The 15,652-nt window shown below is 40.2% G+C and overlaps 1 protein-coding gene across 3 annotated transcripts in view; it reads right to left on the bottom strand.

The window, feature by feature from the left end:
- gtf2ird1 (GTF2I repeat domain containing 1) overlaps positions 1 to 14,914 on the bottom strand; it is a 38,017-nt gene extending 23,103 nt beyond the window's left edge. Inside the window, exons 1-7 of one of the 3 annotated variants that reach the window (XM_046040179.1) lie at positions 14,607 to 14,914; positions 7,046 to 7,175; positions 6,559 to 6,700; positions 5,066 to 5,242; positions 4,586 to 4,769; positions 2,691 to 3,010; positions 1,632 to 1,727 (exon numbers count right to left, since the gene is read on the bottom strand). In XM_046040179.1, the coding sequence (XP_045896135.1) occupies positions 1,632 to 1,727; positions 2,691 to 3,010; positions 4,586 to 4,769; positions 5,066 to 5,242; positions 6,559 to 6,700; positions 7,046 to 7,171 (1,045 nt within the window). In that variant the 5' untranslated portion in view covers positions 7,172 to 7,175; positions 14,607 to 14,914. The remainder of the gene's footprint in view (positions 1 to 1,631; positions 1,728 to 2,690; positions 3,011 to 4,585; positions 4,770 to 5,065; positions 5,243 to 6,558; positions 6,701 to 7,045; positions 7,176 to 14,606) is intronic. The other 2 variants (XM_046040176.1, XM_046040178.1) reach the window with 2 other exon arrangements.
- Positions 14,915 to 15,652: the final 738 nt, after the last annotated feature.

Here is a 15,652-nt window from a genome sequence, read left to right as displayed (position 1 = left end):
CAAAAGAAACGGTTGGTAACACACTACGCCGTCATGGATTGAAATCCTGCAGCGCACGCAAGGTCCCCCTGCTCAAGAAGAAACATGTACAGGCCCGCATGAAGTTCGCCATTCACCACCTGGACGACTCAGAAGAGGCCTGGAAGAAGGTGATGTGGTCAGATGAGACCAAAATAGAACTTTTTGGCCTCAACTCGTCGTGTTTGGAGGGCAAAGAACCCCGAGTACAACCCAAAGAACACCATCCCCACCGTCAAGCATGGTGGTGGCAACATCATGCTTTGGGGGTGCTTTTCAGCCAAGGGGACGGGACAACTCCATCGTATTGAGGGGAGGATGGACGGGGCCATGTATCGTGGAATTCTGGACCAACATCTCCTTCCCTCAGTGAGAGAGCTGAAGATGGGTCGAGGATGGGGGTTTCAGCACGACAACGACCCTAAGCACACCGCCAAAGCAACAAAAGAGTGGCTGAAGAAGAAGCACATCAAGGTTCTGGAGTGGCCTAGCCAGTCTCCTGACCTGAATCCAATTGAAAATCTTTGGAGGGAGCTTAAAATTCGAGTTGCCAGGCGACAACCTCGGAACCTGAATGATTTGGAGGCTGTCTGCAGGGAGGAGTGGGCCAACATCCCTGCCGAAATGTGCACAAACCTTGTCACCAACTATAAAAACCGTTTGACATCTGTGCTGGCCAATAATGGCTTTTCTACAAAATATTAACATGCTGTTTGTCCAGGGGGTCAAATACTTGTTTTTCCTCATCAGATGGTTATCAATTTTTATAAATTCATATGATGTGATTTTCTGGAATTTTCTTTGGGATTCTGTCTTTCACTGTTAGACTGTACATATGATTAAAATTGTAGATTGTTGCATTCTTTGTAAGTGGGCAAACCTGCAAAATCAGCAGGGGGTCAAATACTTGTTTTTCCTCATCAGATGGTTATCAATTTTTATAAATTCATATGATGTGATTTTCTGGAATTTTCTTTGGGATTCTGTCTTTCACTGTTAGACTGTACATATGATTAAAATTATAGATCGTTGCATTCTTTGTAAGTGGGCAAACCTGCAAAATCAGCAGGTTTCCCCCACTGTAAATGTGAAGCCTTCCAAAGGTACCAAAATCCTCCTACCAGCAGCTCTGAAGTTTACTAATTTTACACTTTGGTTTTTGTACGGATTAAAATTACGAGATGAAGAGTCCATCCTTACGAATTCATTGTTGTGTGACGACGCTGTTCTAACCAACAGAACCTTATTTCTAAGTGCAGTATACATTTAAGATAACAACTACATGTATGCCACTTCAGTTACAAAAAGACATTGAAATATTGGGAACATTAGGGTTTGTGTTATTATATATTTAAATAAAATTTGACATGTTGCTCTTTAGTGATGATTTTCAAGTATAAAATCTGTCAATCAGTATATCCGACTCAGTTAGTGTTAATTGCTGAGTTGTACTTCAAAATGTACAATTGTTGGCTGGGATAAAATATGTGAAGGTTTTACTTGTTCACCCCTCCATTCTATCTTGTCTTTAATAACCAATACAGAAGTATCTGTTATGTATTTTAAAATGAGACCAGCTTCCTTTAGCTCCATGGTCACATGTTCAACCTTACCTGATTTTTCATGCACTATGGAGAAAAGAAGCCTCTTGGAGATGTGGATGCCAGGAGGGCTCTGACCCTGCTCACCAGGTAGTCTTGTTGTCTCATCTGAAAATGCGAGACAAATAAAATATATTCACTTCAATTAACTTTTATTTCAGTCAGAGATATTCACTTCTAAATATTCAGTCAGTTTCCCCAGCAGTCATTAATACGTGACTAAAATTATTGAATTAATTAAAAATATCAGAATAAAGAATTAAACCATGGGTGTGCGTCTTCTTTGTTGTATTTTTCTACATTTTAGAGGTATTCTTCTCTAGGATTTCAAATATAGGTACGCAACTCCACCTGACTCCATTAGAGATATGAGTATGACAAGGACATGTAAAAGTAAAAGTAAAGTGCCGCTATAATAATCTGACTTCAAAGCACACTGCAAATTCACCCCTTTTCTCAGCACACTGGAGGCGAAAGATAAAGCACTTAGTCTGAAACACATATTTTCACTTTTCATTATTATTATGATCATTATTGTGAATGTTGTTTCAATCTTGAATTATACCTCTATTCACAAAGGCAACGAGCAAATGTTCAGCTTGCAGTCAAGCTCTGGCTGTTTTAAAATAACAAGTCTTCACTGTTAACGCTGTGTTGGTGGAACAACCACCCAATAGGCTTTGTCGGTATCTATTTTTTCCATACTTTCCTAACATTTCTCCAGGATCTACGGTATGTGACGGTATATTGTCAGTGAACAAAGGCTGCAGCTAAAGCTCCTGTATGGGTGTTCTTTCCCAACTGCTGGAAAAGTGAAAGGGGTCTTCATGTTGTCGAGTTGAAGATGCTAATTTTCAAGTGGAGTTGTCAGACAACAATGAGGCCGTATGCTACATTACAATTCATCATCTTAATACAGCATCTGCGTATCAGTTTCAGGCAGAGGAGCGTCTGTATTTTTGATGGTACTGAAAGTCATACCTTTAGGATTTCTAAATATCTGTTATACCGTCATACTGCCCAAGCCTACTACCCAATGCTGAAACCCATCCCCACACACGCACATCCTACCATTGTTAGCACAGTCCTTGACAGACGTGCTTAATTTGTCTGTCCCTGCTGTCCAGTTGGCCACTCTGTCCTTGCCCAGGTTGAGGAGGGACATGGGTTTGAAATCCAGCTTGCCATCTGGGTGAGGTTTGGATGACATGGGCATGCCGTACAGGAAGCTTGACAGGACAGAGTTGCTGGAAGTGGCGGGACTCGATGACGTAACTCCCTGGGCAGAAGTCTTCCCAGGGCCATGGCTGCCCGGTGTCATGATGGCAGGGGAAGAGTTGTGATTGACATCAGTGCTGGACTTGGCTTCCCGAGTTAAATCTTCTGCTGGCCTGCACACAGACACAAAATCAAGAAGAGAGTCATTTGGAAGGACGCATACATCACAGCTTGACATCAAGTTTTCTGTTTGCAAACTGTATCACTTGCCAACTGTCTCTTGGCTTATTTCAACATTTGCTGTAGCAACAACAACTCTCTTTGAGCAGGACCAATTTATCTGTTATTATCATATGTTATTTTGATTGTATCATCCCCTTGATAAGGATTAGAATCACTAATTTAAATATGAATGGAACGTTTCTTTTCTACTTCACATTTCTCTTCTCTTCCCTGTTTTGTTCTCTCTATCTCCAGTCCTGTGCACTGCCAAGAAAAAGAGGCAAACAGACCAAACTGAAATTTGAGTTTCTGTCTTAGCAACAGTTACAGTGTGTATTTGACATGCGTGTTTGTATTTAACTTCATTATACAGTTGTAGAGACAGGAAACTCCCCATTTGTTGTGGGGAAAGGCATGTGACAGTTGTTATTAACGGAGTAAACATGGAGAAGAGAGTCTTTAAACAACCGATGCTCCAAAACAGAGCACCAATAGGTCCAAATTGAGCTTTAATGAGATGTTCACCTCATATCAGTTTAAAAAAAGAATTTGTACTTAGCTTTGTGGAATAATTTGACCTTGACCAGTCTGACGTAAATGTATAGTTCAATGACACCAACGCTCTTCCCACAAACTACATATAATCAGAGCTTCCAACAGACTCAACGGTCACACTAGACCGTCCCCGCATGACATAGCGATTCTAATTAATGACAAAATTAACTACTATTGACTAAATTAATGTCACCATGACAATGTTCTGAAGTTGTAAAATCCTGTCATATGGTCTTATAAACCACTGTTTTGGTGTATGATAAGCCTTTAAACGCATGGATCTATTTCTGAAATGGGACTTCCTGGATCATATTCCATTGTCTCAATGGTGCATGTAACCACATGTCCCCAACAACACAGAGGTTTATAGACAAAACATGAAATCACAGGAACTGACAGGTTTTCTAAAGGATAATACTGGTGACACACGGGAGTGCTTACGAACACACTAACAGGGATGGGGAACATGGCACAAGTCCCTGTTTTATTTCACATAAATCTGTAAATATATGTTAGAGATTGGGCCCAACTCCCACTAAGAGGAGCTTTGGATTCTGGGAAAGAAGCAGCAGATTAGGCCAATATCAAGTTATCCAGCCTCAATGATGCTGGCCAGACTTTACCAGTATTTTCCCATTATACATATTATTAAAATACTTCTGCAATGGATGCTGTTAAATCTTTTCACTTTTTGTTTTGAGGCATACATGTTCTGGAGAGACTAACATGTAACTTGAGAGAGTGTTTTTCCACAGCTGAATTAATACCCTGTCTATCCCTCACTAATACATTCAAGCCTGTCTGCTACCAATAAGTAACTATGTGCTTCCAGCCATTCACATGTATGTTTCCCTGCAAAGCATTAGAGGCTGAAATGCCAGACTTCCTTTCTTTTCCATTTTGGAGTTATCAAATGTGAAGCAGCTGGTTTTATAATCTGATACAACCGTTCAAACAGCACGCAGACTCACCTTTTTACTGTAAACTGGATGCGGTGGCTCTGCTCCAGAATCTTCATCAGTGTCTTGGTGTCATACTCAGAAGGCTTCTTCAGGGTGACTCCCTCAGGCAAACCGTGGGCCACCACACAGCTGGGGTCCTTCTGGATCCACTCATAAGGCACAGGGACCAGACTGCTCTTTCCCACAGCCTCACCTGCACATTGCACGAGGCAGTGTGAGTGTTTTCCAACATCTCTTGTACAAAACTGGCATAATAAAACCTGAAACTAAACAGCTTCTGCTTTGCAGTTGTATAATGAATGAATATTATAATTATTATAATTGGGGATGTTAATTATTTAGGTGAGTACGGCATTCTCTTCCATATAGGCTGGATGAGGATGATATAAGTCATGAATAGCGTGAGAATCATCAGAGTGATAATTATGAATTAAGGTAAGAGTTTCATGGCTTAAAAAGGACTTATTGTTGCATTTGGTGACTCCTTACTGTAAAGTACAGTGAAGACTTCCTCCACCATCTTCCTCAGAACAAAGATGTTGGACTGAGCATCTGATGGAGCTCTTGGTTTCCCATGCTCACCATCTTTACTCAGTTTGCTGAGGTCACCTTCCTGGTCTTTGGTATGGGCGTTTGCTGTGGTCACATTTTGCAGACATGGCACCCCTAAAGCCAAATGATAAAAGTCACATCACAGCGAATTCCAGTAACATTAAAAATAACACATGCACAAGAAAATTTCAAATGCTTGTAGGTCTAAATTATCTGCAATATGACTTTCCTTACTACTTTATCCGCTAGCACAGTCAGGGCTTTAACTTTATGGGTTACAAAGAAACAAAAAACAGGAAGATTGAGAGTCTTGTTCCTGAAAACGTCATGAATGTCATCTTTTGAAAAATGGTGCTATATAAACTTGAATGACTTGTTTGTCCTAGAATGTGTCTGGATAAATGTAAAACATCTCCAAAAACTGGTGATTAAGTTGTCAACATTAAGCCACTCTGTTCAAATCCTCCTCCACTACTCAACTTCCTGAAACCTAAACAAACGGTTTATTTTAAGTCTTTACTAAACAAAGCAAACTGCAGCTACTGTTCCCTGGAACTGGCTGGGAAAACTAATTTCACCTTGTATACACAGCCTGATAAAACAAACTGCGTAATGGGAGGTCACAACCCCTCAAATTGGTGTTATTAGTAGGGAAACATTGTGGAGTCTGAGAACATTATTCGCCGTTTTACCTTAGCACTCAAGGTCAACAGGTGCGGCTTAATGTTCCAACGCTGATTTCTGAAATATGACTTACAACCTTACATACTAGTTTGTTTATAGGAAATGACGGCTGAATGGCAGGGCTTACGAAAAAGAAATATTTAGCCTCTTATCAAAACTTCCTGTAGAAATACTGCAGATTACCGTTATATTGTGAATGTGTTGTAAATGTCTTTTTGAAAATGTTGGCATACTCCGTAAGCTTGTTTGATTCTGTTAATCATTAAGTCCTTTATGACCTTGATTTTAACCTCTATCAGTGACAAGTATGAATTGCAACATTAACTTCTCCTAAACAAGTCTTACTGTTCAAAAAATAACGAGAACTGTGAGCAGTGATGTCTGTTATTTAACAAATGTAACACATCAAATGGTTTTGCCAAATGAGATGTGACAAGACAGTGCGTTGATTTATCGTTTTATCTGAGAAAGGGCAAAATGTATTACTGTGTTGATTCAATTATTTTCTGATGATGTAATCTGATACTGAGCGAAACTGCATGCTGCTGCAGTTATTGAAAGCGTTTTGATGCTGAATCTGCATTTGTGCGATCACAAAACTGCAAAATCCTACAGCGACAAGCCTGACACAAGTGCATTTTTCGTAACCACCACACAGCTGTGGCATTAATAAGAGTGATAAATGCTCTATCATGAATGAATGATAGAAAACAACATTCACAGTTACACTGGAAAACAGAACTTACGGCAAAACTTGTAGAAGTCTGTTTGGATTTCCCTCCTGGAGTTGAGGAAAACTCTGCCTTTTTCTGTGCCGACTGCAATCACGCTGTCCTCGTGTATGGTGACACACGCCACTTCAGCATTGAGCTTAGACATTGCCATGCACTGCAAAACAAGGATACAGGTATCATTTACTCGTAAGTCATTACCAAAAACTCTGAGGAAGACATGTATTAAGAAAACAGAGGAATTAGAAGCACTGCATGCGGATTCTCTCGGGATGGAAAAAGATACTTACTTCCACCCTCACATACTCTCACACTGTTTCTGATGTTTGATGCATATTCACAAAAACAAAAAATATCCACCATGAAACTGGTTCAGAAATGCAAAGCAGCTGTTTATTAACATGTTTTAAAGGTGGATATTCACTAATTTCACTAAGAGAGTTAATCATCTTGAGATCTCCAAAAGGAAATGACATTGCGTGAGGCTTAATCTAGGACATACCACTGAGTCGAGGGCAGACACCAGGCTGGTGAGGATCTCCTGTCTGGCTGACACCAGCGGGACTTGTGGTTCGCCCCGGGAGTTCGTCCTGATGCCATCACATGTCAGCTTCCTCATCTGAGCCATGCCTCTGCGGGGACCAGATGAACACAATTTAGGCAGGCAGCCACAGAGTATACTAGACAAAAACCTGCATGCGAGCATGTATGCAGCAGTGACCTGCATTCAAAGCAGTTTCTGTTGACATCATTTAGTTTGACTTTAAGCAAATATTAACTTGCATTCAGGGCATCCATCTGATACCGGAGGCTGGGAGATGAAAGAAGTCCGAAAGGGTGGATGCTTTTCTTACCAAAGATGCTTAATTCATACAGTAAAAAGGACAGAATCTACAGCTGCGCTTTTGGCTCTATGAAACTTTACTTAGCACAGCAGCGCTTTTAGCTAAATGCTAAAGACATTGTGTTAACAAGCTCACAATGACAATGTTAACATGGTGACATTTAGCAGGTTATGTTTACTATATTCACCATTTACGTTCTGCGCATTAGCATTCTAAAATTTGCTCATTAGCCCCAAAGACAAAATAAAACTGAGGCTGAAGGGAATTATCATGAGTTTTGCAGGTATTTTGTCATAATCAACCGTGATGACACTAAAAGGAAAAAATGGATCGCCAAAATTTTAAGAATTCATCCTGAGGGGCACATGAATGTCTCTGAACCAAGTTTCATGGAAACCCATCGGTTAGCTGTTGTTATATTTCACTCAAACACACAAATGCCAACCTCATGTGCTAGAGGAAAAGTCAGGCATCCCAAAAGTCACATTTTCTGTGAACAAAGGATGTCTGTACAGATGTTGAAGTGAAATGAAATGAAATTTGGCCTGCTGGTGGTAGTTGAGGAAAGGCCAGGGCATGCCCGTAGTCAGTAAGGTGCATTCTCTGGGCACCATTGATATTTGTGCAAGTCGATCAATATTTGTTGAGATATTCAAGTCTGGACAAAAGTGGTGGGCCGACCATCAATGCCATCCGTAGAGCTACACCTCTAGCGTTAGTGAAAAACCTTCATCAATGGGGCTTATTAGAGAACTGATGTCATATGAGATTTTATTTTCTCTCCTTGACAGATGGCGCAAGAAAAAGAGATACTGACTTAAGGTCATGTTTCTACAGTAGCTCAAACGGACCGAACGCGTTTCGTCACTATGTTGAATACGTACAAAGAAGAACAAGCGCGAGCAGCAGTAGTAGCGGTAGTAGTCGACTGGTTTATTAGAGGTAAGAAGAGAGTTACATTTGAACAAACGGAGAACCACATGTATTATTTAGCACAAGAGCTGACAAAGCGTGTCGGCCACATAGTTTCTCCTGCATTCTTGGAAAGGGAGGGGGGAGCGGTGACTGATGGTGCTTTCATGTGGTGTCGGAATAATCAGAATCTTTTTTTTTTTTTATTGCAAAAAGAGAACTAAAGTGTCCATGGGACATAAAGAAGTACAAAAAACTTGGATTCTTGCAAAATCATGTTATATTTTGCAAACATGTAATTTGTAATATGGTTATAATGTTTAGTTTGCTGTCCAAGTAGAGTGAACTCGATGTCTGCGTGTAATAATAATGCTAACCCAACACATTGTACTAGTGTCCGTGCTGATTCCACATTCCAGCTTAAGAGCACGAACACACACTGAAGTAGGAAGAAAGACTTCACAACTCGGGAAATGGGATCATCCGAGGAGCACGCGAATGCACCGTGAGTCGCTGGTTGCAATTTCAAACCCTCACCACTAGATAGGGCTGCATGATTTGGCCTACAATCAAAATCACGATGAATTGAAACTTTTTATATTTCGATTACTATTAATGAACGATTATTTTGGTTTGGTTTTGGTTTTGTCCTCATAGTTCTCTGACAAGGTTTGTACATTAAATATGCTCAACTATTAAAGGTGGGGTATATTTTTCGATTCACAGATGTCAAAAATCGATTATCTAAATGTTAATTGTTAAAGTTATGTTGACGTACACATAACAGAGACGTATTCCCCCTCGATTTTAGGTGGATTGCCGGTGCTGAATTAATGAGTGCTGCTATTAAAATGATCATTATTATCAATGTGCAACTAATGCTTTTTATTCGTACACTGTGCGAGTGCGGCAACACTAAACGCTTGGCTAACTCCCTCTCCCCATACATCAAAGGACATCTACAGGACAGGAGCTGTTGTAAGAGCATAAGGTTAGGTCTTTTAAGGGCAGTGCAGTGTGTGGGTGAGCGAATTTGAGCGCGTTAGCAGAAGAAAGTGAGTATGTTGTCCATCTGGCAGTGTGGGTTACAGTGTGTCTTTTTTTCCTGCTGAAAAGTGAAGGCTGTTAGCGCTATCAAACATCTCCCAGGTCTGGAAGCTGAGCAGGACTGAACAGGGCGGAGTCACGTGACTACACTCGGTAGTATATTTTCAGGATTAAAGCCGAAATGGTAAAATTACACGTTTTAGAGGTCTCTGAATTTTCGGTTTAAATTATTTTTAAAATACAGCCCTGACCAATAAATGCCACTGAAACTTGCACACTGAACCTTTAACATAAATCACCTAAAGCCCAAATAACAAGATGGCCAATGTAAATAAAAGTGACAAACAGATCTGTTGAGGAAAAACCGCTCGACTAAAGCCAGGCACTATGTTCTCATGGCAACTGAAACCCGTCTCCTTGGAAACTAATCTCGGGGCATTTGAACAATGCAGCTCTGGCCTTTAATCTCTCCAGACACTGGGAACCATTATACTGGCCTCTGGCAAGCCCAAACCACTGACTCAATAGAGAGAGGACAGAGCGGTAGAGAGAGATAGAGGCAGAGAGAAAAAGAGGAGGGTGGGCGTGGTGGGGTTCAGCTGCACCAGACTGAACGTGCCAAGTCCATTGGCCATCTAAATCTGCCTCCCCCGAGGCCACAGCAAACATTAGCCCCCTCCTAAATTATTGCGGTCTCGAAATAGATGGCCTCTTTCCCTCACATATTTAAAAGGCAAAGGAAGTAGCGAGGAGGAGAAAGGTGGGGATAAGCACGGGCTCAGGATAATGCCATGTCAATTGCTTTGCAGAGGAAGCTCAAGTATAATGTCACGGTCCTGTTATGGTTCTCAGTGAATGTTGAACAGTTCAGTGTGGAACGACATTAATAAATAAAAGGCACCTCGCTATAAGTCTATCATGAAGCAAAAATAAAAAAAATTCTTGGAGGCAAATCAGCCAGCAAGCTTTACCACAGGCTTTGTTACTTGTTTAACATATTGGGCTTTGGTTGTTTGAAGAGTTGTTTGCTAAAAAGATGATTACCAGAAACCAAAGGACTACAAACAGCTTGCACGTCTTTACATTTCTATTGATGCCTTATTGTGATGTATGCATTTTGCAAGGTTTTCCCTGCATCTTCAAATCCTGGGCAAACTGCCGAGTGCTATTTGGAGCTAACCTACGTGAATTTAAATTTTCTCAGAAACTGCATTAAACCTGTTTAAGAGGACTCAAAAAGGTCTGCGATGTAATGAAGATGTTTACTGACAGAGGGGTACCTTGGCCACAGCTCTGTGTCAGATTTGTTTAAAACAAAAGCAGCTAGGGACTGGGTGGGGAAAAACATGACCACATGCAATCAAAGAGGGTCTATTTACACCAGCAATTAACTATGGTTTTCACTTAAAGCAGTATTTTTGTAAAGCATTTAAACTTGACATATTAATACTATATCCTAAGTCAAATTAGGTATGGTATGTATGGCAGTCTGTGTTTTAGATGGCCAAACATTTCTGTCTTGCTTCAGCTGCAGACAAGAAGTTTCCTGATGACTGAGGGGAATTTAATATCGTGTTTTTCATACACATTTTACGCAGTATACTCTTTTGCTTTTGTTGATGGTCATGTGGTCCAATATGGCTACAGGGGCTTAACCCGTGTACCAGAGTGGGTGAGTGCACCGCGTTGCTACTCCTCCTCGTTAATTTATCAACACATCTTCTGATGGCATTGTATTTGTGGCTTGAGGTCAGTGCTGTTCTTTATAGTGTTTTTCCGTGGGCCTGGGTTGATCCACTTTAGCCAAGCCATGCGTTTCCACTGCTGCCTTACAGCAGGGGGTAGCTGAGCTGTGCTGCCGTGGTCTTACTTGCTAGTATGGCTGCAATCCCCCCCTCAACAGAGCCACATCGTCACAGCCAAGAAATTGGTTCAAGTTCTGAATTTCCCCTTGGGGATGAATAAAGTATTCTGAATCATCGCAGTCATTGGATTGGCATCATGTAGAAGCGACAGAGAGAGATTTTTTGTTTTAAACATCAAAAAAATTAACTAAGCTTTATTAACAGAATGTGAAGAAGTCTACATACTGCGTTGCGGAGAGTCATGAGATGGGGCATGATTGGAAGTTTGGAAAGTTTGCTATACATTTTTGAGGACATTGCAAAGATTATTACGTGTCTCTAACAGTACGCAATCTTGAACTGTGTCATTGCTGCAATTAGTAAATCACGCAATTCTTGCACAATACACATTGCACCTTTAAAGAGAAAAAAATCAGCCTTTGGTTGTTTGGAGGCGTTAAAAAAGAAAGTGGAGTCCGGTATCACCTGATCTAGTGACAAGGTGCAGACAAGTACCAACACTGCTTTGAGAAATAAGTCGGCAGCTCGGAGCCTCCCCAAGTGTGATCAAGATGAGCAAGGTAGGCAACAAAGAACTGTTGATCCGTGTGCTTTTGCCTCGTCACGGCATGGCTTCGCACAACTATTTCCCCATAATGGAAAAACCCTATTAGTGTTAACACCGTACTGGCTGAAACAAGCCCAACCCACACACTCACACTTAATAATCACCTTTATGTTAACCCCTATTAAGTTTGAATAAATGTATATACATGTAGGTTAAACAACCTGCACACCTACACAGGTGTTTTCACTTATTTCGGCTAATTAGATCTCTGCATAGGTCGAACTTGCTAGGTGAGGTCGTGGGGTAGTGGATATGCTGCGGTAAGTTTTTTAACAAGTCTTAGTGCTGCTCTGGAGCACTATTTTTATATGAGTGGATCCCTGTTTTGTTTTGTGCATGTGACACGGAGTGTGTGGGTCACGCATACACATTCCTGCCAGTGGTTTCACACAATTCCACTGATCTACCGGTGGCAGTAAGACCCCAAGAAGCTACGTTTTGAATTGAAAAAATTGAAAACCATGTGCGAGTTCTGTAGCGCACTCAAAAATAAAAATTCTCTTGCCCTAACAGGTGCAATAGTTAGAGTGCTTAAATAAGGCACTGGATGAATATCTTCTAAAATAATCATTGTGTGCGTCAGTCTTCACTCTACATCTGTCATGTTAGTGATTGAATAATGGCCAATGGTTAATGGTCGTGAAGGAAGAATAGAATTTGACTGCAATTTTGACAAACCCACAGCAATTTAAGCAGAGTAAAGGAAGGGTGTGGTTTGACAGCTACTATCTAACTTGTCATTACAGCAAACAACAGCATAATCCCTTTATAGACACCCTGTGCCTGAGGCCGTGGCCTTTTGGGAATGTCATCACTGATGGTAGGATTTTTAACTGCTGCACTGCCAGGCAGGATTCAGTGGTAAACAAAGGACCAGGGAGATCAGCTTAACATATTAGGTATGACATGTATAATCCTCCAACACATTTGACAAAATTAAAACAACACATCGGTTGGCAATATTGTATATGACATTTACGGTTAATAGGATAAATCATGCAAAACCATGTGTTTTCTTTTAGGCCCAAAATAATAAACTACTCTGTTATTAATGTCTAATTGAAAATAGCCATACTGTAACAAGTAGTCAGACACATACGGAGGACCACTTTTAAACATTTGCTTTTCTCTCTTGTGACAATACTTTTAAAAAGAGCTAGTATTTATTGCTGCTCTTACTAGTACCTATTGTCACTTGAAGATCTTTTACTGTATTGATGCTTTATTAATGCTTGTATGTTGTTAATCAAATGTAAGTCGCTTTGAAAAAAGGCGGCTGCCAAATGAGTAAATGTAAGGTAATATACCAACAATTCAGTGGGTTTATCACAGGATTTGTTTATTAATTAATCTGAGTAACACACATTTAGAATAGCAGGTAACAAATATGTTAATAAACAGTTAATGAACACTTAATAAAGTTGAGTTATTTTAGTTGCATATTTGTAATACCTGATCATTTGACATTTTTATATATGGACAATGATAATGGTCAAATTATTTATTTAACCTGCTGTGAATATTCAACAATTTCTAACAGGGTAATTTTAAACTGGCATATTTTGAATGGAAATGGAGTGACAGTGTATTAATACAAGATATTTTATGGCACATGCAGGACTATTAGTTGTGGTGAGAGCTTCTTGTGCTGGCAGGAAAACTTTACTATTAAGTTCACAACACATAAAAGTGGAGGGGAATTACTTTGAAAAGCTGGACCCAGGAGAAAAAAGCTTGCAACCACAGGATATGAGACACGGGTGCAATAAATAAAGTCAAGGTCTGTTCTTCCAAAGGAAATGAGCGAGAGTCCGTGTGTACACATCTGTCTTCTTTCTCTCATGTCAATTCAATTAACGTCAGCCAGTTAACTTACAGCTGACAAAAGTTTTATTCCAGTCAGTTTTTTTTTTTTTGTAAAACAAAACTTTGACGCTTCTTGTTGCCAACTACAACCAGACAGCTGAGAGCAGAAAGAAAAGAAAGCAGCACTCGTCTAACGTTGTCTAGCTTCAGAAAAAGACACGCCAAAGTCCAAACACGTTGAGTTTTACGTTATCTAAGTTCGTGTTTGCTTTCACGCTTATGTGGTTAGTGTTTTTAGTTCGTCACACTCTTCCAACCGGGCTGCTTTTTAGTACAAGACTATCAATCAACGTTAGTGATCTATTGTTTAAGTTTCCTGCATTTTAATAATACAGAGCAACACGGTTGGAATTAACTCCGCCAGGCAGCTTCTTTCTTAGTTAAAGCTTTATATATTCAAATTGTTTGCTGAAGTTATAAACGCTGTGTTTCCATCTCTCGTTTTGCACTTGCTGCTTGAGCTAGCTGGCTTTGTTGTAACCAGCTCGGTAACCTTATCAGTGATAGCGATATACGGGGAGGGGGGGATAATTTAGCAAGCAGACAGACGCTGTATCCCAATCATAAATATAGGCTAGCACTCCACTCGCAAGGTTACAGGGAGGCGTCCCTCTAGCGTGATTTAACTGCTCACTAACAACAACCTTTCTACGCTACTTAGCATCTGTCTTCCTAATCAACGCTGGCTAATTAGCTAACGGTATCATAATAACGTTGAGCTAGCTAGCTTTAACTCGTTAGCTCCGCTGCGTTAGCCCTCTTGCTAGCTAGTGCTAGCACTTTCCTTTCATCTCCTCCCCCAGTGCAGAAATTAGGTTATAATCTGTAATTCCTAAATGTACAGGCACAAAAAGCAACACGCTCCATGAAAACACACTATATAACTGTTCATGAATATAAAAAGAGACAGCGAAATCTCACCTTAATTAGCGATTAAATAGCCTTGTTGCTGCTGTCAATCCCGGAATAGGTTTATTCCCCCGTTTTAATCCATCAGAAACGCTCACAATTCCCATCCACAATGTAGCTGTGCCGTCTGCTAAAACATCGTAATCCCGAACATCACAATGTTGACTTCGATCGCACGTTTTATAGTCTATTATTTGTGTATTTATTCCAAGTTTATTTCTGTTTTCCCTTAACAGAGCAGGGTGTCCCTTTCTCCTTTCTTTGTTCTGTAATCCAGTAAAATTGAAACTCATTCGCCTCCTGCTAATCCCAGCCCAACTCAACAACAGCATCTATTGGCTGCAATTTACATACAGGATTAACGGAGGAACCTCTGGAAAAACCCTCAGGGAGCAACATTTACATGGAAAGGAAATAGTCCTAGTGCGATTATTTATTATATTAGACTGTTGAAATCACTGTCTGTCACATGGCTGCAACTTCACACTGTCAGTTTTGCTTTAAGAAATCCCGCATAGGCTGCATGAAGGTGGTTGGATGTGATAGTAGTACAATAAAGAAATTAGTTTTAGGATTTGTCCAAAGTGGATATATAGCAGCTACTTGTATCTTCTGGCCAGGACAGTTATGTCATAGCTCTTGTGATTGCCTAAAATAGCATGTTTGTTTCATATAGGGTAAAGGTCATATCCTAAGGGAAAGGGACAGGGGTATCTTATAATAAATTTAAAGAGAAACTATTTTTCGTAAACCCAATTACAAATCATGTAGATACTCCACTATTACACTGTAATATGATTAGTTTAAGTTACTTTTGCACCAATGCAACCAACTCCCAAACCAGTATGAAATATTAAGTTAAATTGTGTTTTACCAAGAGCAAAGATTTGATTTGTTCGTGTGCTTCACACACGCTGTACTTTTTGCTTGCTTCTGCAAATCAGTAATCACGTATTTATTCAAATGTCAGAGAGCATAACCAACCTGCCCTCTGGCAAAAAAAACATTGGACGTGTGGATAAGACCTGACATTTGCCAAGGCCAACAAGTAAAAGTGA

This window comes from Micropterus dolomieu, linkage group LG23, assembly GCF_021292245.1.
Source record: "Micropterus dolomieu isolate WLL.071019.BEF.003 ecotype Adirondacks linkage group LG23, ASM2129224v1, whole genome shotgun sequence".
NCBI lineage: Eukaryota > Metazoa > Chordata > Actinopteri > Centrarchiformes > Centrarchidae > Micropterus > Micropterus dolomieu.
This window is presented reverse-complemented; position numbering and strand designations above follow the sequence as displayed.